This window comes from Mastigoproctus giganteus, chromosome 2, assembly GCF_048544385.1.
Source record: "Mastigoproctus giganteus isolate SK-2022 chromosome 2, ASM4854438v1, whole genome shotgun sequence".
In the NCBI taxonomy this organism is placed as follows: Eukaryota; Metazoa; Arthropoda; class Arachnida; order Uropygi; family Thelyphonidae; genus Mastigoproctus; species Mastigoproctus giganteus.
In genome coordinates, this window is record NC_143576.1 from 56,714,029 (window position 1) to 56,741,742 (window position 27,714).

Sequence of the window (27,714 nt, forward strand, 5' to 3'; positions counted from 1 at the left end):
TAGGTGGGTATGTCCTATTCGCATTCTAGCAAGTACTACTTCTTCCTTTCTATTGCCTCTTAGGCTTGATAGCCACTGCTTGTGATCGTTTTTAATCTGAAAGAGCTTATTGCTTTTTTCTCCCTGCCAAATGGATAGCCATTTTTTTCTAACAGTGCTGTGTATGATGCGTTTTAAATCTGTGTAAGATATCTGCATGCCTGATGTTATGTGACTGGCGTTCTTGGCAGCAAGATCCGCTTGCTCGTTTCCTATGATTCCAGAGGGCCCAGATATCGAACAAAAAATAAAGTTTTGCCTGTTTGCAAGAAGCTGTACTAACTTGACTTGAATTTGTTGTAGTAACGGATGAATGGAAGGAAATTTACACTGAAGAGCAGATACAGCGCTTAAGGAATCGGTGTAGATAATAGTTTGAGGATATAATGACTGTTTTACATTGTCTGGAACCATCAGGATAGCATACAGTTCTGCGGTGTAAATACTGTACTCCAAAGGGCGCTGCTGGGATGTTGTAATGTTTGGTAGTAGAACTGCAGCTGCGCAAACTTTACTATCTGTCCTGGAACCATCAGTGTAAATTTGGGTAAAACTAGAGAATTGAAAAGAGTGAGTTGCATGGATCTGCTGAATACAGAAATTTGGATGTGCATTCTTTCTTCATTGTTGGAAATGTTGGTCAACATTGGCCAAGGGTATTTGCCATGGTGGCGTAGCCGTGCTAATATCTACAATTATGTTATTCATATTTAGTTCCCAGCACATAGTTATGCTTTGTAATCTAATGCCACATGGTTTATTCTGCAAAGGTTTATTTTGGTACAAATTATGCCATTTTGGGGTGAATAAATACTGCTTTATAGGATAATGTGGGAAACTTCTGATTTTAGCTGCATAACTTAATAACAGAGCATGCCGACGAAGAAATGGAGGTGGTTCGTGTGCTTCCGTATAGGGACTCTGAACTGGCGATGTACGATAAGCTCCCAGTGCAATTCGGAGAGCATTGTGATGTACTGGGTCGAGCCATTTTAATACACTTTCTCTAACTGAGGCATATGCAGGAGACCCATAGCCTAGTTTGGATCTTATGAGCGACCGGTATAAATGCAGCAGCACGTACCGATCTGCACCCCATGACATAGCAGAAATTGCCCTGAGAAGATTCAGCTTCTTTAGACAGGTTGTACGAATATGCTTAATATGCTCTAAGAAACTAAGTTTTTTTATCCAGAATTAGTCGAAGAAAGCTAATATTCTGTTGAAAAGTAATTGGATGAGAGTCAAGATGCAAATCGGGATGTGGATGTAAATTCCGTTTACGGCAAAAATGAATTGCTGTTGTTTTTTGTTTTGAAAGTCTATATCCATTGTTTTTGGCCCACTGAACAAGCTTGTTAATTGTGCCTTGAAGCTTCCTTTCAATGAAACGCATGTTTCGTGAGTGGCTTGAGATTGCCAGATCATCGGCATACAGATATGTTTCGACTCTGTCTGGAATACATTTAGTAAACGAATTAATCTTGAGAGAGAAGAGCGTGACATTAAGCACAGAACCCTGAGGGACCCCCTCTTCTTGCACAAATGTTTGTGAGAGAGCAGAATGAAATCGTACCCTTTTGGAAGATGACCACGAAGATCGGATTCATAGATATCGTGAAGAATTCCATATCGCCAGGTTGTATCGAAAGCTTTTTCAATGTCAAGACATATCATCACTAGGTGTTCGTTCCTGAGAAATGCATTTCGGATGTTTCCTTCAGCTTTGACCATAAGGTCAAGTGTTGATCTAGTTCTTCGAAATCCATATTGATTTTGACTTAGAACGCATTCAGTCTCTAGGAACCATGTCAATCTGGCATTAATTATTTTTTCTAATGCTTTTCCTATACAACTAGTTAAAGCTATCGGTCGGTAATTTGCTGGATCTGAATGGTCCTTTCCTGGTTTTGGGAAAGCTAATACAATAGAATGACGCGAACTGGTAGGGTAGCAGCCTTCGTCAAAGATTCTATTATACAGTTTTAGCAGAGCAGAAAAGGATCCTTTACTCAAATGATATATCATGGCATAGTACACTCCATCAGGGCCAGCAGCACTATTTTTGGATCTTGCAAGTGCGCTATGTAACTCTGCATGGTAAGGGGTACATTATATGGATGCTGTCCTGAAGTACTGAAAATGACATTGTATTTTTCTGCTTGTACTTTATGTGCCTGGAAATTTGGCTCAAATGCGGTTACAGCTGCGATAGTTCAAAGGTTTCACCTAATGTATTAGAAATATCAAGAGGATTGCAAATTTCTTTCCCTTTTAGAAGTATTATCGGAGTGGTTATAGGAGGATATTTTCCATTAATTCTTCGAACTTTAGTCCAAACGGTTCTGATATTTGTGGTTCTGTTTATAGAGGAGGCATATTTGGACCTTGTCTCTTTTTTGCTTATTCGTTGTATATGACGATATTTAGCTCTAGCTTTCTTGAACTGTAGGAGATTAGCTGTGGTTGAGTATTTACGAAATAAGTTCCAGTATCTATTCTTCTCTTTTTTAGCATTGCTACAGGCTTCATTCCACCATATTTTTGGATGGGAGCGAGTTTTCATGGATGATCTGGGTATACTGGTTTCTGCAGCTGCTATCATTTACTGGGTTATGTAAGTTACGGCAGAGTCAATGGTGAGAGTCTCAATGGTCTGAATATCTAGGTGAGACAGTTCTTGATATTTCTTACAGGTAGCTTTGTCGAATTTCCAAACAGTTTTTATTTCAGTTTGAGGAGGAGAGTTAGTCGACAGTGTGCATATTACTGGAAAGTGGTCACTATTTCGCAAGTTATCAGTGACCGTCCAATCAATAAGCGGAAGGAGGTTTGGCGAGCATATTAGCATTAGCATTAGTAGAGGCATTTGATGCAAGAAAGCAAGCTTATGCAGCATCAGCCAAAAAAAAAAAAAACAGTAACATAAATAAATAAAAATAACCACTTCCACTTCACCCCTCTGTTCGTTCGAAATACCTGTCCAGCTGAGCCTTAAACTTATTTAGGCTATCAACTTCCACGACAAGGGATGGAAGTCTGTTCCACCTACCAACCACCCGCTGGCTAAAGGCAAATTTCCGCAAATCTATCCTACATCTGTCTTTCCTCAATTTGAATTTATGCCCTCTCAGGTGATTATTCTGAGCAAGAGGAAGAATCCCATCAGCATTGAGCATGCTCAAACCATTCAAGGCTTTGTACACCTCTATCAGATCACCTCGCTGGTGCCTAGTTTCCAGACACTGTAATTCGCAAAACTTAAGCCTTTCTTCGTAAGAGCACCCCTTTGTCCCATTCACCAGTCTAGTTGCCCTTCTCTGTACTCGTTTCAGCAGCTCTACATCCTTCTTGAAATGAGGCCTCCAGGCCTGTATACAGTACTCTAGGTGTGGCCTGACCATTGCCTTATACAAGGGAATAATCACCTCCTTATCCCTGCTAGAAAAATTCCTATATATCATTGACAATACACCATGAGCTACTCTTGCAGCCCGTCTGCACTGCTCAGAGAACTTCATATCTGCCTGCACAACCACCCCCAGGTCCCTTTCATTCTCTACCACTGTCAGTGTAGTACCACAGAGTTGATACGTTGCTCTGGGGTTGCTGTTTCCCATATGTAGTACTTTACATTTGTCAATGTTAAACTTCATTTGCCACCTCGAAGCCCATCTGCTCAACCTTTCCAAATCCTGTTGCAGCAGCATAGTGTCAGTAGTGTCCTTGACAACCCTGCCAACCTTCGTATCGTCTGCAAACTTGGACATTAAGCCCGATATACCATCATCAATATCATTTATAAATACAGAAAACAATAAAGGACCCAATACTGAACCCTGAGGGACTCCACTAATAACATTAGTCCACGATGAGCAGTGTCCATTGATTACCACTCTCTGTCTTCTCCCCCTCAATCACCCCTTTATCCATAGCAGCAATTTGCCTCCAATGCCACACTGCTCCAATTTGTGCAGCAGTCTTCCATGTGCAACAGTATCAAAAGCCTTTCTAAGATCCAAGTATATAATATCAAAGTTATTCCCTGCATCCAGTTCTTTTGTGACTGCATCATAATATCCAATCAAATTGGTCAGGCAAGACTTACCCTTAACAAAACCATGCTGTGTCCTAGTTATAACTGAAGTCTTGTCTAGATGATCCTGCAGTGCTTCTTTAACCAGTGCCTCCATTAATTTTCCAGGAACAGAAGTTAAACTCACAGGTCTATAATTACTTGTGTCAGCCTTTGATCCCCCTTTGTGAATTGGGGTCACATTTGCACATCTCCAGTCCATGGGTACCTCCCCTGAGTCCAAGGAAGCTCTCATAATTATGGCTAAGGGTTTGCTTACTTCCTTTGCTGCCTCCTTAAATATAACTGGATAGATCCCATCCACCCCAGGTGCCTTTCTTGTGTTTATCTTCAACAATTTCTCCTCCACTTTGCTCTCAGTTTTTACAAGATTCTCTAGCTTACTGCTAGAGTTGAATGCACCTCTGGCATTCCCCTCGCTGAATAACTCCTCATGTGTGAATGTTGATGCAAAATATTCATTTAGTTTGTTAGCTACCTGAGCAGGGTCATCAACAGTTGACCCATCGATCTCAAGTGGACCAATGTGATTCATCCCCTTCATTCTAGAGTTTACATAAGTAAACTCTTTGCTGTTTTTCTTCGCATCCCGTGCCAAGGATCTCTCGTAATCTGCCTTCGCCTGCCTAACCTCCTTTGTAACTTGGTTACAGATCAACTTGTATCTATCATAGGCGTCTGTGTCACGTGTTAATTTGTATGTATCCCATGCATTTTTCTTTTCTGCCATATGCCTCATCAGTTCATCTGACATCCATTTAGGCCGAAACCTTGAACAATATTTCTTAGTTGGTATGTAAAGCCTAGTAGCTTCCAAGATAAGTTCTTTGAATGCTTCCCATTTTGAATTTGCTGTTGGCAATATCATCAGTTGATCCCACTGTATAGAATTTAAATACTGTCTCAGTCCATTGTAGTCGCCATTACGAAAGCAATACCCCTTCCCTTTACCACTAATGGTAGTTACCTCTTTGAGTAACTCCCACTTCAGCACACTGTGGTCACTGCCACCAAGTGGTTCATTTATCTGCAGATTCTTAATCCATGAAGAATCACTACTGATAATCAAATCAAGAGTATTACTCCCTCTAGTTGCCTCCCGAACATGCTGATGTAGAAAATAATCATCCAATAAATCCACAAAAGCCTTGCTACTGTGTGAGTGACCAGCCCCCAAATTCCAGTCAATATCTGGGAAATTAAATTCCCCCATTATAAGACTCTCTGATTTACTGCCCCACTCTATTTCTCCGAACAGTTTCTTATTATACTCATCAGAGTCATTAGGCCTATAGCACACTCCTACTCTCAATTTTGATCTCCCAATGCTTATGTCACACCAAACTGACTCGACACTGCACTGTCCAGCGATTTCGACTGGCTTCACTTCCTTGGATTTTATGTGTTTTTTAACTAATAGCATAACCCCTCGTTATGCTATTGAAAGATCAATTGATCTTGAGGAAAGGTGCACGTACGTGTGAGTCCCATTGTTTAATAATGTTCAGTTGTGTCTTTCAAGAAATTTTTAAATTCTCTGACCTCTCTTATCAAGGTGCGAGGAACCCATAAGGGGTGATGCCCATTCCAGTCACCCAAGATACAGAAATGTGATGGCAGCTGGGTAACTAAATCATTCAAATCTGCTAAAGTGTATGAATAATTTGGCGAAAGGTATATGGAAACAACTCTTACCGCTATCTAAACCATAATTCTAGCAGCGATTGCTTCTAAAGTTGTTTGCAGTGCGACAGGTCTGAAAGGAGTTCTGGAGTTTACTAACAATGCTACACTTCCATGTGCTGTATTAGAGTCGTTCCTATCCTTTCTAAATATTATATGACGTTTTGTGCTCAAAGATATTTTAGGGGTCAAGTTTTTTCCCTGTAGATAAAGAACAGCAGGCTTATATTCGGTAATTAAGTCATAAACATCGTCTAAGTTAATTCGGAGTCCGCGACAATTCCATTGAATGATTCTATGCATTATTGAGGATTTATGGGTGTCTGCTTGCTTACGGGATGTGGTTTGTTTTCGTCTGTCTAGTCTTTTTTCCCTTTTTGGGAAATTTGGTCTAGTGACGTCCATGTCCTCCTCTTCTGCATGAAGTTCAAGAGGTGGTTCATCTCGGTGTGAATTTCTATTTATGTCCATGATATCAGTACTAGATTTTTGATTATTTCTTTCAGAGCTTGTTTGATTAACTGGCTGTTGTACAGAATTTTTATCCGGCGGTATTGCCAATGGTGTATTTACCGAATGAGTTGATTGCTGTTGGGTAGGCTGTTCTTTTAGTGTAGAGAGGACTGACCTTGCCCAATCAGAAATTGAGATGCTTGGCGGAACTGAACAATCTATTTGTGCTGTTATGGATCGTTGCTTTTTTACAACTGAAGAATAAGGTCGCAATTTATTTGAAATCGAAAAATATCTTTTTGTTTCTTGGTATGGCACCTTGTGTTCTACTTTGTACTTTTGTATATTGTTTTCAGTCTGCCACTGGATGCACTCCTTTGAAAATGCTGAATGATTTCCCTTACAGTTTGGACAGCTTTGTATTTCAGTGGAGCAGTCTGTGTGAACATGCTCTTTTGAACCACAGGAGGCACAGGTGGTGGCACCCCTGCAGACTGCTTGTGAGTGTCTAAATTTCTGGCATTTAAAACATCGGACTGGATTTGGAATAAAAGGTCGAATTTTCCACCTTAAATATCCAACTTTAACAGTTGTTGGTAAAATTAGTGTTTTACCAACAACTGTTTTACAGGTGTTTTACCAACAACGCCTATTTCCTGAATGATCTCCTCCTCAGATACATTAAGAAGATTCCACTCGGCTATTACCCCTTTAGAGGAGTTTAGGGTGGCATGCGAGGTAACCTTTGTGGGAATTCCATCAAAAGTCGATATTTTTAATAGTTTTTCCGAATGCTTATTCTCATTCATCTCCACTAGAAGGTCTCCAGATTTTAATCTTCGAACTATTTTTGGTGGGCCCGCCGCATTTTCAAGACATTTCTGTATTAAGAATGGGGAGAGCTTACTCAAAGGATTATCAGTCAAAGAATGCAGTATCAGAAAAAGAGGAGCAGGGGTTTCTGTTACTTCTTTTTTCTGCCGTTTTGCATTACCTGCATTTAAGTCTTCCCTGTTTGATAGATCTGGATCATGAGATCCGTAAGTAGCATATCTATTTATGTCCATCTTTGCTCCTTTTTGCCAGGGGAGAATGTTTTTCTTCTCCCAGGTTACCAGCCCCGCCACGTGGAGGCAGGAGCGGTGCCACCAGTGACCAAGCGGTTTAGAGAGTTAGTTTGGTTAGTACGGATTATATATAAAAAAAAAATATATATATATATATATATATATATAAGGAAAGAAAGATGTATTTCCTTTCTGGATTCTACTTCAAAGCTTTTAAGTAAAGAATCATTTATGAAAAACAAGAAGAATAGAGACACTGGAAAATAAATATAACTAATCCGCTGAGAAAGAACGCTATGTATCGCACAAAATATCGCTTGGCACTCGGGGCCAAACGCAGATGTAAATCCAGCAGGAGAGTGAAGCAAAGCTGCATTGTTGTTCTGGCCCAAGCCACGTTTCAGTGATCAACAGAATGTCAGTTTGGTCCGCAAGGAGGATCTGTTCGATGATGCCTGTCTTGTTCCACACACCGCGTACAAGACAGGCATCATCGAAGTTGATGTACCAAATAAATGAGTAGGTACATTATGAATGGGGCTGCTGAGTTATAGGTTTGTTTGTACCGGGTAAAGATCACTCGGGTTGACTGTGCCAGGAGATCTGCTGTCTTTCATAGTGATCCACTTAGGAAGGCCCTTCTCTGAGAGCCTCCCTAAGTGATCATTCTTGTTATGTTATGTGCTTCCTAAAGTCATGTTCTTGTTTATACTCCCGCACGACCACCAGGTCAGTGGAGTTTACATTAAAACATCAATACAAACCTTAATCGTATTCAGCAGTCATGGGCTCGAACCCCGGTCCACTCAAAGGGCGCGGGCTATTGCACTCACGCGCCTGATCTTCTAAGATGGCATCCGACATGAGGTCAAGGTATCTAACGTGTGAACTTTAGGGGAGGCAGCTGCAAGTTGAGCTGCGGAGCATTGCTCAGTTGTGTACTGAAGGGCAGTATTGAGTCAGCTGGAACTGACTTAATGTTTGTTTGTTTGTTTGTTATTTGGATTTTAGGAGCATTAGCAACTAAGGCCATATTGTTCCGGCGATATGCCGTGATCATTCCCTGACCTTTCCGCATCCACCGTATTTGGTGGTTAAGGGCTCGAACCGCGGTCTAATCAAGAAACGTGTGCTGCGCACTGCTGATCCTGCCGACCTGGCTACGGAGGCGCCAAACTGACATGAGGGCATAATGATTTCGAGGTATTGTTCGGGCAGTATGGTTTCGATTCCTGTAGTATGATTGAATCATGGCCCCTAAGTTTGCATGATGCATAGCTCACGCTTCTAGCTGGACGTTGATAGGGTACAGCATGGATATTCAGGTCTTGCATGAGAGCAGTAATTATTTGGCCATTTGTGGTCTGCCGATCCAACTGAATATATATATATATATAAAGTTATGTAAAAGAATAGAAGAAATAGAAAAAGAAAGAGTTGCAGAACAGATTAATACCATCAAATTTATGACTGTTCATTACATCTGTCTGTATATAACAATATTTTAGTTAATTATAATACCAACTAGATAAATTGGACAAAAGTATTAGGGGTGGAAGCTATACTCATTAGCTCAAAGTGCCAAATTTAATTAACCCAAGTTGGACTTCTTTATTGTACCCTATAAATAAATATATGTAATAAAACAAAAATAAAATGATAATATAGCTAATTATAGATATATGATTACATTGAATGGAACGTTAACACGGGCTAGCTTCACTAAAGATAATCCATTCAATAATTAGCTGAAGCTATCTATTTCTGTTTGCCATTTGCCAGTTTTTCTATGTTCAAGTATACTGAGAATTTACTGTAGATATATAATCAAATTTGTTTAATTACTTTAATATACCTTAAATTTAGCAGGTAACTGGCAGAATAACCGCTAGCCCAAGTTTTCTGCTAAATTTAAGGTATATTAACGTAATTAAGCCAATTTGATTATATATCTACAGTATACTTGAACATAGAAAAACTGGCAAAGGGCAAACAGAAACAGATAGCTTCAGCTAATTATTGATGGGATATACTGAGTGGAGCAGAGAATAAACGACAAGAATTTTAATTTCTTGCTTTTTTTTTTTTAGTTTAAGTTACAAACTTCCCCATGAACAGAAAGCAAATATATAAGTTAGGGAGATTTTACTGCCGAGGGATATGATTCGTGTTCCGATATATAGAAAGGCGTTTGAGTCTGACGGTGATTATATCGAAAAATAGGACATGTTCCTAGATAGTAATACTTGTGTAACGTATAGATAACAATACTGTAGAGCTACTGTTTGAATGTCCATTACAATGGCGGATATCAGTGTAGATTTTAGTTTAATTTTCTGAACATAAACTCTGCAAATAGTGAAATGCTTCCCTAGCCTGACAGGACACCTATTGATGTCTGGCACATGAAACGACGGTAATTTAGAACCACGCCTAAACCAGCACAAACCACAGTCACTTTATGCGAACGTTTAATCCCATTGTGGAGAAATATTCCTCAAGAGGACACCAGCCATTCAACTGGCTCAATGCAACGAAACATAACTGTATTGCTGGCAGGCAGATCAGGTCATAGTTTGTTAGGATGTATGACAGTTTTACGAATTAAATTAAGGTCTTTTGTTTCAAATATTTCTTGGTACTCTTACTATTTCTATACAGAAGTTAGGATAAATCCATCTGCAACTATTCTGACACTTGAGTTTTTCACGACATGTTTTTTCCTTCCAAATTTAACGTAAACGATTTAGAATTAAGATTTGATGGACGTAGAGTGACCAGTATTGGAAGCACAAGGATTATGGGCAAATGGTAGAACGTTTTGGATTGAGATAAATCTAACTTTATCCTCTTATTTCAGAAGGCGTAACTAGACAAGACTTTGCGCTTAAGGCTCTCTAGCGCAGGTGGATGATGTTAGTTTTCGAATCATCTGGTATAGGTGGATCTCTCACCTTCAAAGAAGGATAGTACTGTAGAATAAATGCTTCACCGTTCTGAAGTGATTAATATCTAACTTAAAATGTATAATTTCAATCTTGGAGTGAACGTTTTTTTTTCAGATTTACAAAAATACTCTCCCAGAATTCTTGCAATCATTTTCCAAACTATTTTGAACCTAATGAGAATGGCGCCCACCTCGTGAAAAACGTTAATATGAAGAATTCAAATGCATATTCTCAATCATTACTCGTCTGTAGGAAATGAGTAACTTGTTTTAGATATAATATAACTACACACTTATGTCATTCTCAGAGAACATTTAAATTTTCTCGGAATGAAACAAAGTGTTGTTCTTCCAGGATACAATATTTATTTCGCTCTCCGCTAAGAGGTGTGGCTATGAATTATTTAAGCTAATCACTATTTTGTATCAAATTTTTAAAATATTATTAAAGCTTTAAAAGGTTAAACTTATGCAGAGTAATATATAAATCCTTGTTATGACATTATTACTTCATTGAGGGTATATAAGACTATTGTAAATAAAATCAGGGGATAATAATTCTGGTTATGAACCACTGAAGTAAATTACAAACAACGGTTTCGTTCCACTGTGGAAAGTATTACTGAGTCATGCATACAGAAACTTTGGGATTTGGAATATGAAAGAATATTAAATTAAAATAAAAAACACGGTAATTAATTTTAAGACTACTACTACTACTGAAATTCACCTACGTTTTATAAAACTGAGCAACAATCACACTCTTAAAATAATTAGATCTTTTAGTTCCAAAATTCTAAGTGGAAAATTGAAAAATTAAAGCCTCAATACTTACAATGAACGTGTAAAATTATCCGTCTGCTTACTGAAGGAGGCACACCATTGGAAGCAATACAGAGGTAAGCACCCATATGTAACCTGCTTACTCGGGTAATGTTCAGCTGGTTTCCATCAAACGTAGTTGCTGTGGGATAGTACGAAAATATTAACACTGTCATAACTCCCTGGAAAAAATACCGGTAGTCATGACAAATTGTTTTCATAAGAAAAGTAATATTAAGCTTTGAATATCTAATTAAAATGTTTAATAAAATGCTTTCAAAATAAATCTGGAGTCGATGTATAAAACTTTTAATAATACATTAGTTTACATAAGACTTTTTTCATAAAATATGAACGTACTGTGTATTTTTCGATTAAAAGACAAACCACGATTCTTAAAGGAAAAACACATTTCAACTGTAATTACTTTTCATTTATATGTTCCTGGTACTGATTACAGATGCTTGAAAATGTAAATGCAAGATAAAACAGAAGGTAAGCTGAATGTGATGAACAAGTGGTATGGCTGCAAAAACCTGTTTAGGCTGGAAATACTGCGTTCCACTTTGACGGCTCTGTTTCTTCAGGAAATTTCAGGGAAAGGGGAGGGGAGAGAACTCATTATTATCTAACTGTTACTTTTGTCATTGCTGATGAATCCCTACTTAAATGTCTAAAGTCTTACTACCACTCCTGTGGGATTTAAAAAGGAATAGTTTAAAAGTAAGTAGAAATATATCTTCGGGCATCCGTCTATCTTCAACTACAAACTGATAGATGTTAAGTTGATTACCAAAACCTCTACACAAATAGTTTATTCAACAAAGTATTTACTTTTATTTCCGACATCTTTCGATACAAAAAACCGAAAAGGAGTTATAAGGACAAAAGCACAAGCAACTGTTATTTTGTCCTGCCTGAGAGCTTTCATTTCTCTATAAAGGAGCACGGAGAATACAACCTTGTACTATTATGATTGATGTACAGTAATAGGAGCACTTAAAAGGCAACCGAATTGCTGGCTGTTAGACATTTCTAATTTTCCAAATGGATCAGACAATTGCGTACAGTTAAAGCTACATTATCACAAAGAAAAACAAAAAGACAAACTGAAGCGTATATTGGCACACTTTCATCAAGGGAACCATGAAATCTTAAAATAGGCCATATATCGACTATATAGCAACCCAACTCGAAATAACTTTGAGGATATTCGTTTCTCGGAAATACCTTTACGCTAATATTCGTATAAAAGAAATATATATCGTAATCTCAAAACACTCAACTAAATAAGATGCTTTTATCGCTTTTTTAATTTTCACTTATAATGTTCCATCAAAGCAATGACTGCCTCTTACTACACCGCCTTACTAAAATATTAGGGAATGCAGCTAATATCAACTTGGTCTGTTTGGCAGTAAAGCGAATCCAAGTATGGTGCTGATTCTCAAAGCTGCACGCGTTAGTGATATCCCTTTTCTTTTTTTAGAGATACTTTTTAAATTCCCATATTTGTCCACAGTTTTTTGTGGCTATCTGATTTATTTTCCCTGAACGACCTCAGAGGCTCTCAACTGTACTGAATTCAAAGCCATCAGGGGGCCAAGGAGGCCTTACATAGGACCGAGAGGATGACAGCGTGAAAAGCCATTCCCTCATAGTCCTGTGCGCATCTGTTTGGATCCCATGCAGGAAAAATTTTAACAGCAACAATATTTACTTACAAGAGTTGACAGATCCCTAACGATGTGCAGCAACATGTGGTGAAAACATTGCCCAGAGTCCTTGCCCAGGCTACCTCCACTAGGCTAAACAGGTACTTGGAATTCATTGCTTCCTGAACCACCACACTCGTATGCCTTCGCTAGTTGTATTTTGTGTGAAGCGCAATACCTTTGTACATACCCATTGTCTTTAAATCCTGGTGTAGGATTTAAGGGCAAATCTTAAACACACAGTTCACGATGAAAACATGAGTAGTTAATGCTACAACAATCTCCATTATTTTAAGTAGTATTACAGCTCAGTTTCTGTTTGCATCAAAAGTAGAGTCTTCAAAAGAAGAGAAATTGATTAAAATTATCCGAATTTGGATACAATAATGTGTACTGATTGAATGTTTGAACAAGCTTTACGTAATATACTTGCTTATTCTATTGTGGTAATCACGTGCTGTATGTTAATATCCTAATAGTTCTGTTTTTCACAGTTTAATGAAATTTTCGATCACCCACGTAAAAATATCGCGCTACCCTAACTTTGATTGTAAAAATGATATCGTGCCTTTTGAGGGAGTGGTATTTCTAAAGTATCCAGGTTTAGAGAAATCGGAACGAGCTGTTGCCATCACTGAATACTTCGAACCGGTTTTTTTTTTTAAATGCAATAAAGAGAGGAGAAAGCCACTTCGTCTGTTGATCTCAGATTAAATTCACGCTGTGGCGTACTTCGAGTATCAAAGACCTGGAAAATAAGAATTCGCGCAGTCCTTCGTAAGAAGAGAAAGAGAGGGAAAAAAGTGACAACTATTCCAATAATGCATTGGTTATATTGTACACGATTTAGAAGTCATGGGATGATTCTTTCTTTAAAGGCGTAGAGAGATTCATGTCTTTCACATTGTATAGTCGTTTGTTTAAGTGAAAAATTGAATTGAAATCTATAGGCAAAACGGCATTAAGAAATGAAATTTAAAAAGCGCAGCTTAAGATAAAATTTAGGCTATTTCATATTAATAGAGGGGTTAATTTACGTTTCTTTTACCTTATGCAGAAGCTTTATACTTTTTCCAATAGAAGGATATTCGCAGGATAATGAACTGAAAGTAGTCTAATATAAAAAAGGGGATAGAGAAAAAGTAACGAAACGCAAAACCTCCAGGATTTATTTTGTTTCAAATATCTTTGTCAAAAACAAAAGACATTTTTTATAAAATAATAATACGAATTTTTTTCGGCTAATTTTTACTAGTTATGGTTGTTTTCCGATCACCCTATAAGTTAATAATTAAATGCAAAAACGTCATACGACGATATTGAAGCACCTGTCAACACCTTTACTCAGTTATCTGCTTTTGTGCATATAAAAGCGTCCCAGGATTAGCTCGTGTTTGAGATCCATGAATACGTGTTTGATTGTATGTGGGGGTTCAGCGAGGCCATTACAGTAGTTTATCTTTTGTAAGTAAATTCAGATGGGTATGTCCGATGCGTATTCTTTCAAGGGCATTCTCCTGTCTATTAGGTCGAATTCTTTCCATGGTTTGGATCGGGTTTTACCAGAACAATTTATTTTGCCAAGTTCTAGACCACTGCTCATGATGATGGGAAAAATTTAGCAAAAGACCGCTGGTATATTAGTTGGGTTTGAATTTGTTTCAAAGCGCATATTACATTTAGTGAATGAAGGTACATGTGGCTGCTCCATTCACCAAAAAGCACCTGAGAAATAGCAGCCTTTCACAAGGGTCAATTCCATATCACACCACCCGAGGTTCATGGGAAACAATGGACCCATTCAGACAGTCCATAATGAGTGGCGCTATACAGAATATTTGTGCATAATAAGACAATGGTAAAGAATGGTTGTACATCACATCACAGAATCGCTAACGTATTTATTATGCTGGTGTCGTTATGATTACTCATTGAATAATCGTTTAGCTCTCTGAACTTGCCTAAAGGGCCTAGAATGGCATTATTCCTTGTAATCGTATCCAGACTGGTTTATTTACTCTAGGTTTGTTTCTTTAATATATAGACAGTATATATAGACACTATGTATGAAAACGATATTGCCCTTTGGTGGCTCTGAATTTTCAAAGTATAAATTGTCTGCGGCAGTTCATAAACCTCTGCTAATGCATCCTGTGAACTAACGTGTCATCTCTCGAAGTAATACGTAAGCTATACTGCTCGACAAAATGTCTTTCATGAATATTTTATTGTGAACAGTATCGCGAATATTTGATATAATAGGCAACCTGACATGCAAATTCCCATTTCCAACATAATTCGATCTACCACCTTGCGGAGCCGAACATTATGCAAATTATTCATGCTTAAAAAAATATGGATAACGACCACGTCATTTCATTCCATGCTTTTTTTTTTCTTTTTTTTTTTTTTTTTTTTTTTTTTTTGTCTTTCTCAATGGGATAACAACATCTCCAGTACTCAGTATGGCAAGTCATCATCGTTTAGATTATTCTTTGAGATGGCGGCTGTTGGATGGATGACTGGAAGCCGAGCAATCGCAGACGCTACATTGGCTTAATGTGTCACGCAGTGTCAGGAGACAGGAGCCATTAAAAGAAGAGCTGGCCAAGGCCGCCAGAGGGTACGCCAACCAGAACAGACCGCGATCTGGCTCTAATAGCAAGATGGAACCTGTCTTTAACTATCTCTTGAGGTAGCTGCAGGTGAAAACCTTTCTGACTGTGTTAAGAAGGCTCAATTCAAGTGAACCTTACGCAAATAAGCCAGTGGATTGTGTCTAATTAAGTCCAAACCACAGCAGAGCTCGTCAAAACTGATGTCATGATTTGGAGCCCTGACAAATGGGGTACAGTTCTGTTCTCTGATGAGCACAGTTTTAGCCTACCAACATATTCTAGACGTCATTTCATCTGAAACAAAGAGGAATGCAGTACCATCCCTCCAATATCAGAGAATGGGATAATTACAGTGGACGTGATGTTCTCGTGTGGGGCGGAAAAATGATCAACGACCAAACTCTTTTCATGTTTTTGATAGGGGTACCATAAAAAAAAAGTAAAGTAAAGTAAAGTGCAGCCATTATCAACCTACTGCAGGATGGAAGCCTCCTCAACAATTCATGCTGAGGGAAATGGACCATAATCTGCCACGCTGGTCCAGTGCGGGTTGGCAGATCGACCGTATTCAGCAGTCAGGGGCTTGAACCCCGGTCTACTCAAAGAGCGTGTGCTACTGCACTCGGCTACGGAGGACATTGGGGTACCGTAGCTGCGCAGAAGTACCGAGAACAGATCCTCGAACCCCGTGTCCGACTTTTTATGGGTGCAGTTGGTCCAGATTTTCTTTGTATGCATATAGCAAAGCCACTGCACGTAGAGTTTGTGGTGGATTAATATCTTCAAACTGAAGATGTCCAACGACTGCCAAGGCCAGCACGATCAGCAGACTCTAATCCGATCGAACATGTGTGGGGCGCCCTTCGGCGTCGCATTGCACGCCGACAGCCCACTCCTCAGTCACTTGGTGAGCTAAGGTCTGCGCTAATGGGATTTGATGCCACAGAATCTTATATACGCCCTTATATCGGGCATGGTTCGATGCTGTCAGGACTGTTTAGCCGTTAAAAGGGATCATACGCCGTACTGATGTCATGTGACCATACTTTTGAGCATCTTATATCGACTTCTGTAATATGACCTTTTTGGTAATTCTTATACAATTCCTATAAATGTCCCTTATACCTGTCCGAAGTTTCTCGTTGTCTTCTAATTTCATCTTTACTCTATGGTACACCGCCTTAGCGAATTTTATCCCTCTTCATCGAAAGCTGCACGAGTTACATCAGGTTTTCTACGTGTTTTGTTAATTTCGTCGAGCAGTGTATTATGATGAATCGGATCGAACAACCAGTTCATTGTAAGTAATTTCTCCGGAATATCTAGAGAGAGCCGTTATCCAGTCTACTTGAGAGTTACACGTAAAAGAAAATAAAACTGAGTATATTCGGCTTTTTCCAACAGATTATGCGAAAAATATTTAGTATTTATCTGGCCGAAAAGGGAAATATATTTTGTAAGAAGTACATGGTTCTTTTTAAGCCTAATTTCAGGATCAGTTCAGGATGCATTTGTCTTCTGCAGAAGAGCAATACGGCTATCTTTTGCTTACAGATTCTGTACCCACTGTTAGTTCTTCTTCCTGGTCCACGTTTCCTCTATATATTTTGCCAGGAAGTAGTTTCTCATCTATACTCAAGTTCTAAAATTGATATGTGCTGATAGGATCATCTGCATATAAATACGTTTCCATATTTTCACGTTGTGACGGAACTGATTCCCAGCGCAAATAGAATGAAGACAGAGCGCCACGAAACTCCCTTTTCTTGTGCGCATTTTGGTATTTTTTCTAAACCGCTCGTATTAGCACAAATATAGTAACTTGAACATTTTATACCTCTCACAAGACACGCGCCACGTAGAACTTGTAGAATACATACCTCCGTGTTTTATCCAAATTTATCGATGCATATCATTACTAGGTGATTTTCACATTCCTGACTTAGGTGGCTTTTGGAACACCGTATTGATGTTTATATATATGGTGTGCAGAAACGAAGGGTTTGGTATACAGAAACGAAGGTAATCAATTTTTTCCAATACATCTTGAGCAATAATTTCGCTTCTCTGGAGAAAGCAAAGACTGCAGTATATTGCCAAGCAATAAGATAGCAGTTTTCACTATAGATTCTAATACAGTAAGTGGAAGATGTGCAAATTTTTCTCATTCAGTTGTAGACTCATCTGATAGCGTACTCCATTTGGATCTGTAGCACGCTTTTTCGAGATGTCCAAGACAACTTGTAACTCGTCTCTGGTGAAGGCTGTATTTAAGCCAACGATTTGGACTTCAAAAAGCTCGTAATCAAGGAGATGTAAATTATTATTATTAAATCCGTTTATTATTATAGCAAGTGATTGCTTTCACCCGTTTTATTCAGCCGACTGGCTAAAAGGGTGTACAAAAATGCAGGAATAGCAATTTTTGGCATTACAATACAATATTTACAAAAGTGGAAACCATTCACAGTATTATTTAAAGAATGTAATTATCGACAAAATTAGAAGAGGAAATTATTCACAGTATCATATAAAAGTAGATGTCCAACAGTTATTTTATATATTGGTCATTCCATCTTATTTATAAAGTTCAAGTTCCTAGCTTCTTTCTAGTTCAAGCTTCTTTATACTTCTACCGTTCAAGCAAGCTGTGTACTTCAGAGAGGCTCTTCACTCTGTACTGCTTGCCTTCAAAGTATTTCACAGGGTCTATTGCCAATGAAAAAGGGTGACTGCGTTGTTCGGAAAGAAGTTCTTGAGACAGCAGAGGTTGGATAGGGTAGAATGCAACGGTTAGTAGGAGTTGTCATTACTGCGTCCAGCATGTGCAGTAGCGATAACTCCATGAAGACTGGAGGCCTCAATCACACCAGTTTTCTGGATGCTATGTGAACTCTCCAGGGAGTTATTTAAGTTGGTATAAAAAACAGCCCTGGAGATCGACTGCCAGGAATCTGTTTATGTACGACGTCGGGGCAGAAGAACAGATTGATGACGCATATAGTGCGATGGGTTGTACGCACCGCTGGATATATCCTACGAAGACATCGACGTTGAGTAAACCCCGTCAGCTGTTGTCGAATTGTCCACATAGCCAAGAGTCTTCGTTTTCATGGTAGTGAGGCCCTCATCCCAAGTCAAGCCGAGGTCGGCGTGAGACTTCACTTTCCTTATCTGCACTCCGTTATGATGGGCTCTGATATCAATTTTGATTATCTTTTTTGTAAAGGGGATTTGAGCTGATTTAGATATGTTTAGCTCCAAACCTATTTGCAGTAGTTAGGCTACAAGACTGTTGATCAGGTCAGCGACTCGTTGATTTATGAGGTGGGTTTGTTCAGGGTCTTTTGATGTTACATATAATTTGAGGTCATTTGCATATGATGAGAAATCAGTGTATACCTTGCGGCTATGCAAATGTTGGCTATGCAAAGTTTAAACCATCGATATAGATCTTCACTGACTATATCAAATATTAAAGAATTCGTTCAAAACGTGAGTAATATTTAATAACTAAATTTGAGATTTAACATGCAGTAGTACCACACCTTAAAAATTTCCGATTTCAAAGTATTTCGCACGTGGGTTGCCTCAAATTTTCTGGTTGAAAAATTCGAAATTTTTAAGGAAATTACGGTGTAATTATAGAAATATAAACTATTATTGTAAAGTTCCAGTAGTATTGCAGTAGGCAACTTGCTTTATACTTTTTGTTCTGAAAATGTATAAGCTCCTTGTGGCTATGACAAAATATGATCCCAAATCACCAGAAAAGAACAAATTATGCCGTTAGTTCTTTTGTCCCCTGCTAGAGCCACATCCAGTCATACTATTTTATTATTTCAAACGAGGAATGCTTTTTTTTTACAACAAACTGAATTCAATAATTACTACTAATAATAATGAAAAAGATTGTTATCATTATTTCGCTAATGGTATGTTTTCTTCATTATCACGCATTACTAACCATGGCATTTCTTTTTTTCTCAATTTTCATCGCAATTTTCAGATATTTCTAAAATGATAGTTTCAGAAAACCACAAACCATTGAACTTTCAAGAGTACCTTACTTTTTCTGTTTTATAAGCTCTCTTTTCTCCGAAAAAATAGTTTCCTTCAGTAAACAAAGGCAATTTTTGGAGGAATGAACCATTTGGCTTCAATCCTACACTCTCGGTGATTACCTGCTTCGCAGAAATCCTGTCTAGTCGACAGACCATTACAACCGACTGGTACAACTATTCACCAGACATCAGAGTGGGTTTTCCATCAAGGAAGCTATTTATATCAACAAATCCAGTGTGTCATTCTCTTACTTGAGCGGAGTAAAGGAGGTTTCTTAACTACACCAAACACGTCGCAAAAATTCTTTTCCTGCAGTGTGTCCGCACTGTTTCTCTTGCTGTCGTAAAGTTGGACATGGTTTCTCCCTCTTCAGCGCTGTTACAATCCATTTCTTTCGTAAATCGTATTTAAGACATTCTGCGACGAACGCATAGTTTCGAACGCACCAGGTAAGGAGCACCATTGGAGGAAAGTTAGTACCCACATAACACGCTTACTATACACGCGGAAATACTCTAATAGGTGTCCCAGTTTCTTAAGGGAGTACAGCGAAAAGTCCAAATGTTAGCCTGCATGAGTCTCTTATGTAAATCGATTGGTGTGCGAAGGAAGACGTTTTACAACTCACAAGGTGGCGTCGCCAACATTCAAACTACGTAATTTGGATATATCCCAGGCAGAATTTAAAATTTTATTCATATTAAGTAAAATAATTTCATAATATAAAGTACTATTGTAATTAAAAAGTAAAACGGGTCTAGTTGTCACACTGTTATTAATTTAATCTATGATCAACAACATTTTGCTATATGAATTTTGCTATTGCAAGAAAGCTTCAATTTTATTTTTTTACTAGTAAGGAAAAATTGTAAGTTTCGGTAATATTATTTTGTGTTAGATACCGATACTGGTTCAAATAATGTAGAAATATCACTTTAAGCTTACTGTCCTTTCCGATTCCCTGTTCAAGTAAAATTAGACTAAGCCATCAGACAACAGGATATTTATTATCATTTGTTCTAATCTCCATTCTATTTTTTTATCATTTATATGTCTAATTTTCTTTTAACTTTGGTCTTTTGCTTTTTACAAGGCTTTTGTACTATCTGAAAATTATATTTCTTAGTTTTGATTTCCTTTGAAGTGGTGGAATCAGATGGTTCAATATTTTCTCGAGTACTCCGTCATTACTGCGAATTTCAGATACACGAATACGGAAAGTTAAAAAGGGTTAATACGTTCCGAATTAAACAATTTGACCCACCTAGTAACTTTTTTCCTTGCCACGTTCCTAAAGGTATGGGTTCGCTGTCTTCCCTTCTCCACGAAATGGCAGGAGCAGGATAGCCTTTCGCTTTACAAGTAAGCGACACGTTGGTTCCTTCTCGTGCGATGACATCAGAACTACTTTCTCCCACTAGGATATCCGGAGGCACTGGAAATAGAGAGAGAGAATAACAGTTAGAGGAGAAGAGGCTTAACAGTCTCTCATGCAGCTGTTTATTTAGATAAGATGCAGCAGGATGGGTTGTAATACAAGAGCATTCAACAAGCACTTTAATTTCTGTCGCGATGTTTCGTTCTTTGAGAGCGCAGCATCTTTAAATAAACACAGATAGTTCAGTCGAAATATTGGGAAAATGCTCATTTCGCCTAATGTTAAACAATGACACTCAGAGGACACGCTCTCTGAGTACTGTATATTGAGAAACGATGTACTGTATTGAAGTTGTGTGAAATGACGCAGAAAGTGGAAGATCGTCTAGTACCTCAATTTTAATTTCCCCCTTAATCTCAGTTAAGGATAGATAAAGATCGAGAGCTTATTTTATTAAGATCACAGTCGTTATCTTAATAAGAGAATAAGGAATCGCATCTTAAGAATGTTTAAATGCACTATATTATACCAAGACAAATTTCTGAAACATTAGAGCAATGCATTTCGCTTATAACCTTTGTAAAATGCTAAGAGATGGCAGTACAGCCATCTCTAGCTCTTTTCATACTTTACATGGATAAGCCCAACACGTATAATTGTATTCATATTCATGACAAAATTTTATTTAATTAAATTTCATTTAAGTATTGATTTTAAATGAATCAGGATTTAAATGAATTTGTAACCTTTCACTTTTATTGCATTTTGGATTACAGTAAAATAGTCATTTTTTTCGTAGTGACGTATTGAACTTCACATTTACGATAAATTTTGCATTTTGAAAGCTGAAAATAAATTTATTATGAACCTTACCAAATCATAAGTGCATCTAGAGTTCACCCTAATAAACACAGAAAAAGGCACAAAGTAATGTGATAACCACATTGTGGAATGGAACTGGAAAATGGAAACGACTTTAACTGGAAAAATCTTTTTTTTTTTTACGTTAAAAACGTTTTTACTGGCGTTATTCCAAAAATTTTGTAACGAAAAACCGTCATGAGAAAAGCGTTATGAAAATTTATTCCAGTTTAATTTATCTTCTACTGGACCAAATTTAATAAAATTTTACACGGAGCTTCATCTTAGCTCTATGGTAGAGGAAAAACTTTCAATCCTCTGAAAATTGCAGTAGTTCTTCCAGGACAGTAGAAAATGTGATCAAGGAAGTTTTCTCACGTAATATCGTTGGAAGGCTAAGGAATTTAGAAGGTTTTAAGATACAAAAAACTTTCGGAAAGTGGAAAAAGCGTTAATTAGAAAACGCATCTGGTTTGAAGTCGCCTGGTGTTTTCAGATTGAATAATTTTTTTCTTTACGATTTAATTTTCTCAGATTTTAATTTTCTTTAGAAAATTAAAATCTGAGGCTGAAAAAGAGTTGTGCATATTTATGAAAACATTCTTCAACTTGGACATGTCATCAAATCTTTCGATAAATACTATACGTAATGGAACAACTATAGATGGTGTATTTCTAAAATCTCTTCAATGTAAAAATTATATATCGTACTTTAGTCATCACAGACCAATACTTTCAGTAACCGATATGTAATTATTATTGATAAAATAAAAACACAGTTATATTATTATCCTTGAATTTTATTAATATCTGAAAATTAAAACGTTTTTTAACGCCTGCCGATGACTCTTAAATGTAAAACGTGTTAAATATGCTAGAGGCAGGACACATCATGTACCTGCTACAGAATTTAATATTTTTTCTTAGTAATAAGGAAATAATAGAATATTTTCACTCTTATGCCTCGGCCCAGAACTGTAATTATTAGCACTGTTGGGATTCGGTTCAGTATTTTCTGTGCAGTAACCCCCCCCCCCCATCCCGTTAGTTTGTTTAAATATAAACAAATAATCATTTATTGCCAAGAAGAATACAGACAAGCCCATCACTCCATAATGGTTAAGCCGCGAGAAAGAGAGAGAGAGAGAGAGAATAAATTGAGATGCTAAAAGAAATATTTAAACTCGATGATCACTGAATTATGACCTGCTCTAATAATGCGTTGGGCCAGCTTTTGCACGGATAACAGCCGCTATTCGCCTAGGCATTGATTCCACTAGAAGGCTGAAGATGTCCGTGGGGATCTGCAGCTGTGCTGCCTGCAAGGCTTTCCACAGTGTCCAAATATATGGCGGTTGCGTGCCCATACGCCTCACTTCCAAAACATCCCAGATGTGTTCAAATTCAATCGAAGTAGGCCGAATTTAAAAGATTTCCAGACGTTAAGCAGTTTTCTAAAATGTCTGCGACTTACTCCTCTTGCGAGAAGTAATGTAGTTAATCTGACCGGGAAGAAGACGCGCACTACTGAGTTCTGGTTCAGTCCATGTTTCAACCAGGCACATGATATAATGAGTATTAGTATTAGTATTTAGTATTAGTAACGGCCGCATGGTGCAAGAAAGCCTATGGCTTATGCTGCACCAGCCAAAAAAAAAAAAAAAAATCCGATCAAAACAATAATAAAAACAAAAAAAAATAAATAACTAAATAATAATAATTAATAAATAAAAAAAAAATAAAAAGGAAATTAAACCTATCATCCTATGCGCTTCCCTTACCTGAAAGTACTATCCAGATGACCTTTGAATTTCCCCAAACTGTCGGCCTCTTCCACCCATGAAGGCAACTTATTCCAGTAATTTATAACTCGCTGGCTAAAATAAAACTTCCTGCAGTCCAATCTAAACATTTCCCCCAGTAACTTGAATTTATGTCCCCTAGTTCTAGCATCATTTATAATCTTGAAAATTTTGTCCTCATTCATTTTACTGATGCCTCTCAGAGCCTTAAACACCTCAATCAAATCTCCTCTAAGGTGTCTAGTTTCCAAACTCTGCAACCCACATATTCGAAGTCCTTCTTCATAAGGACGCCTTTTTGCCGATCTCACCAGGCGAGTTACCATTCTTTGCACCCTTTCAAGAAGCTCGATGTCTTTCTTTAGGTGCGGTCTCCATACTTGAACACAGTATTCCAAGTGTGGTCTAACATAAGCCTTATATAATGGGATTATCACGTCCCTATCTCTACTTGCAAAAGTTCGATAGATCATCGATAGGACACCATGGGCCTTCCTTGCAACCTGTTTACAATGCTCAGAGAATTTCATGTCTGACCGTATCATAACATCCAAGTCCCTTTCCTCCAGTACTGGGTTTAGTTGAACTCCACCAAGTGAATAAGTTTTTTTGGTATTACTGTTTCCCAGGTGTAATACCTTACACTTTGTTGGATTAAAGCACAGCTGCCATTTTTCTGACCATTCCTGAAGTCTATCTAGGTTTCTCTGAAGAAGCTCAGCTTGACAGTGATCATTAACTACTCTACCAATTTTAACATCATCTGCAAATTTAGACATCACGCCCTCTATCCCTTCACCAATGTCGTTTATGAAAATTAAAAACAACAGTGGTCCTAATACTGATCCTTGGGGAACCCCACTTCTTACATCAACCCAATCTGAGGAATAGCCATTTATCACAACCCTCTGCCTCCTGCCCTGAAGCCATCCTTCTATCCATCTAAGGATTTTCCCAGTGATTCCAACCTGTTCCAGCTTATAAAGCAACCGCCCATGTGGGACTGAGTCAAAAGCTTTGCTGAAATCTAAATAAACAATGTCGAAATTATTCCCTAAATCCAGCTCGTGAGTGACCCTTTCGAAATAGCGAACCAGATTTGTTAAACATGATTTTCCCTTTACATAAACCATGCTGAGTATCCTTGAGAATTTCAATTCAATCCAAATGATCCTGAATTCCACCCTTGATCATTGCCTCCATGATTTTCCCTACTACTGAAGTCAGACTGGCAGGTCGATAATTTCCAACTTCACTTTTAGAGCCACCCTTAAGTATGGGAGATACATTTGCACTTTTCAAATCCAAGGGAATCTCCCCAGAGTCTAGTGATTCTCGCATAATTAGCCCCAATGGTTCAATGCACTCGCTTGCCGCCTCCCTTAAGATTATAGGGTATATTCCATCAACTCCAGGAGCCTTTCTGGTCTGTAGGCTCGAAAATGTTTTCATTAAATAATCTTGCGAAATTTCAATATCATTAATTACATATTTTTTAACTTCGCTCCCACAATTTCCCATTGCCACAAAAGGCTTTTCATTTGTAAATATCGATGCAAAATAAAATGAGTAGAATCGATTAGCATAGCAAGACGATTTAGGTAAACTTGTAGGAACAAACCGAGTGCTAAACTGGTAGTTGCACACTTATGTTAGAATCCACTATCTGACGAGTTCTTGAAGACAGTGGGAATGAACTTCTGTTTGCATGCAGGTGCATTGGTATATATATCATTTTCTCCCAAGTCTACCAAGAGAAAGTAATTTCTGTGATAGCAGGGTTAAGAAGACCATGATAAGGCATTACTGGGATAATTTAGATTGTACGAGTGTACCCTTATTAGCAATTTCCATTTTAAAAGATGGATAAGTTGGCCAGTTTGATTTGAATTTGATAAATAGCATTCTCACCCCTAAATCTTTTATAAATAGTAAATTTAAGGTGTGTTTCATATAATACCATGAACATATGCTAAGCACTTCTTTGTCCTGTTGTAAATATGTGCTGGTATTATAAAAAGTAAATATTTTAAAAGAAAATTTTTAAAGCCAAGAAATGCTGCGAGCGATCAGTAACAGAAAAACCAAACTGTCAACTACCAGAATGTCTTGCATTAGGTATATATACGTGCCACATATACATAAAGCTAAAAGAAGAAAAGCGTCCTATTGTATTCATGTTTAGTAATTATTAAAATTAACAAAGCAATCATATCTTTTATTATTTATAATCAACTTAAAGAAATCTCTTATCAAAAAACGAACTTTACACAGTGTCTGCTTATAAAATATTTTACATCAGCTAATTATTTCCTGCGTGAAACGTAGAAATATGGATCTTTACCTTTTATAACCAAAAATGAAAACGGCTTCTACTTTTTGAACTATGTGGAACTTCATCAGATTTAACAACTTTGAATGTCAAAATGATACGGACGATTTTTTACAACTTTAAATTCTACAAGAATCTATGCACGCAAGCGATTTCATTGAAAACGTTTTGTATACTGGCTTTGATATCCATATAGAGCACTGCAGGGAGTCCTCAATAACTATCGCATTATTCTAGACTTTAAGACTGAAAGGTAGTTCTATGATTAAAGTATTATTGAAGTAATAATGCACAACAAAGCAACGAAATAGGTTTAATTTTGGCAAAGGCATCCCTAAATAAATATGAATAACCTTCACCAGCAACAAGAGCCATTACAATGGTATTGTGTCTCTCTCTAAGTTTCCATAATTTTGCTGTCGAACTTAATAGGATTTATACTTTCGATCTCGGCTGGTCATTCAGGATGCTACCTCATTGTTCTCGGCTTCAATGTAAAACTCTTGAGCGACTGGAGGCGGGAGAAACGTCAAGAGCGTGCTTGCCTGTGGAGAAGTTATCAATTTGGCCTTTTATTTGCTCTCTTTGAGTGATGAAAGTATCTTATCCTTTTGCTCCTGGGATTAGAGCTTAGCTTTACATATTACTGTTCGTCAAAAATTAATTAAAGGTCTGTCTGAGAGGGATGGCTCGATAGACAAATGCGCACACATCGGAGATGTCTGTGAGCGTCCTTTACACGCAGCTGACAAATGAAAGAGATGGATATTCTTCCTGAAATTTAAGTGTGAAAGAGATCGTGTCATTGTGATGTTGTCGTAACAAAGAAAAGTCTACAGAATTACAACTAAGCAATAATGCATCAAATTAACTACTTTGTGTGCTGGCTTTACAAAAAAAAGTCCAATCTCATGCCTGCGTGTATTTTAGAATTAATGTTAATGTTCCTTGCCAGTCTTTTGATCTTAAGTAGAAATGAAGGTAACCGTTGGTGTTAATGCTCAGTAATCTGTCGAAGATTTTTTTCGATTATCTTTTTTATTATTTAACGAAATTAATAAAATTTGAATTTCTTTCACTTCCTCGCTAATAGATGGTGCCACAGTTAAAATGAAGTTGTCAACGGGGTAGTTATCTACTCGGCGTTTGTTTCGATTCAATCCATAAAACGTAATTCATTAGAGCAATTTTCTTAAGGTTAGCGACTTTTGCAACATTACTTGTGAATAATCAATTGACAGTTTTCAAAAATTAATCATATCAAATTTAAGGAAGAAATAAAGAAATAAAGAAAGAAAGAAAGAAATAAAGTAATATGTTAAAAATGCAACTTGCAATTTTGATAACTATTTCAATTTAATTAATTAAAATAATAAAAAAAAACTAACAATTTTCACACGAAATTTGACCTCCTCGACAGAGTAAAGCTTTTTAAATATTTTGCTTTGATTATTAGAATTTTTCTGCCGCAGAAGCAACTATGACTATGGCCCATGCTTATGGTGGATTTTACCCGAGGAGTTTAGCGATGGTTTTCTTAGAGCAGGTGATGCATATTGGTGACCTTCAGGAAGGAGAAACTTCCATGATGTTTGAATTGTTACCTAAGATTGATACTTAGCTGGAGATAGGTCGACTATTTGACGTCGTTTACATCTAGGACACTGAGGGGGTTCGTCGCCTCTTGTTAGATAGGTATAAGTAACATTCGTGTCTAATTCTCAGTTGCGAAAGTATAACTTCTTCCTGCTGTTCGTTCTGAAGTTAGATGAGCATGGTTGTAGAAATGGTTTAATGTGCTTCAGTTAGTTGTTTCTCTCTTTATCTTCCCAACTT

At 37.6% G+C, this 27,714-nt stretch overlaps 1 protein-coding gene across 2 annotated transcripts in view; it reads right to left on the bottom strand.

Annotated features, from left to right (window-relative positions):
• The window catches only part of LOC150089314 (lachesin-like), a 563,730-nt gene that overhangs the window by 84,838 nt on the left and 451,178 nt on the right, over positions 1-27,714 (bottom strand). For both annotated transcript variants that reach the window (XM_090368492.1, XM_090368491.1), the window contains exons 4-5: positions 20,770-20,940; positions 11,121-11,249 (exon numbers count right to left, since the gene is read on the bottom strand). In XM_090368492.1, the coding sequence (XP_090224618.1) occupies positions 11,121-11,249; positions 20,770-20,940 (300 nt within the window). The remainder of the gene's footprint in view (positions 1-11,120; positions 11,250-20,769; positions 20,941-27,714) is intronic.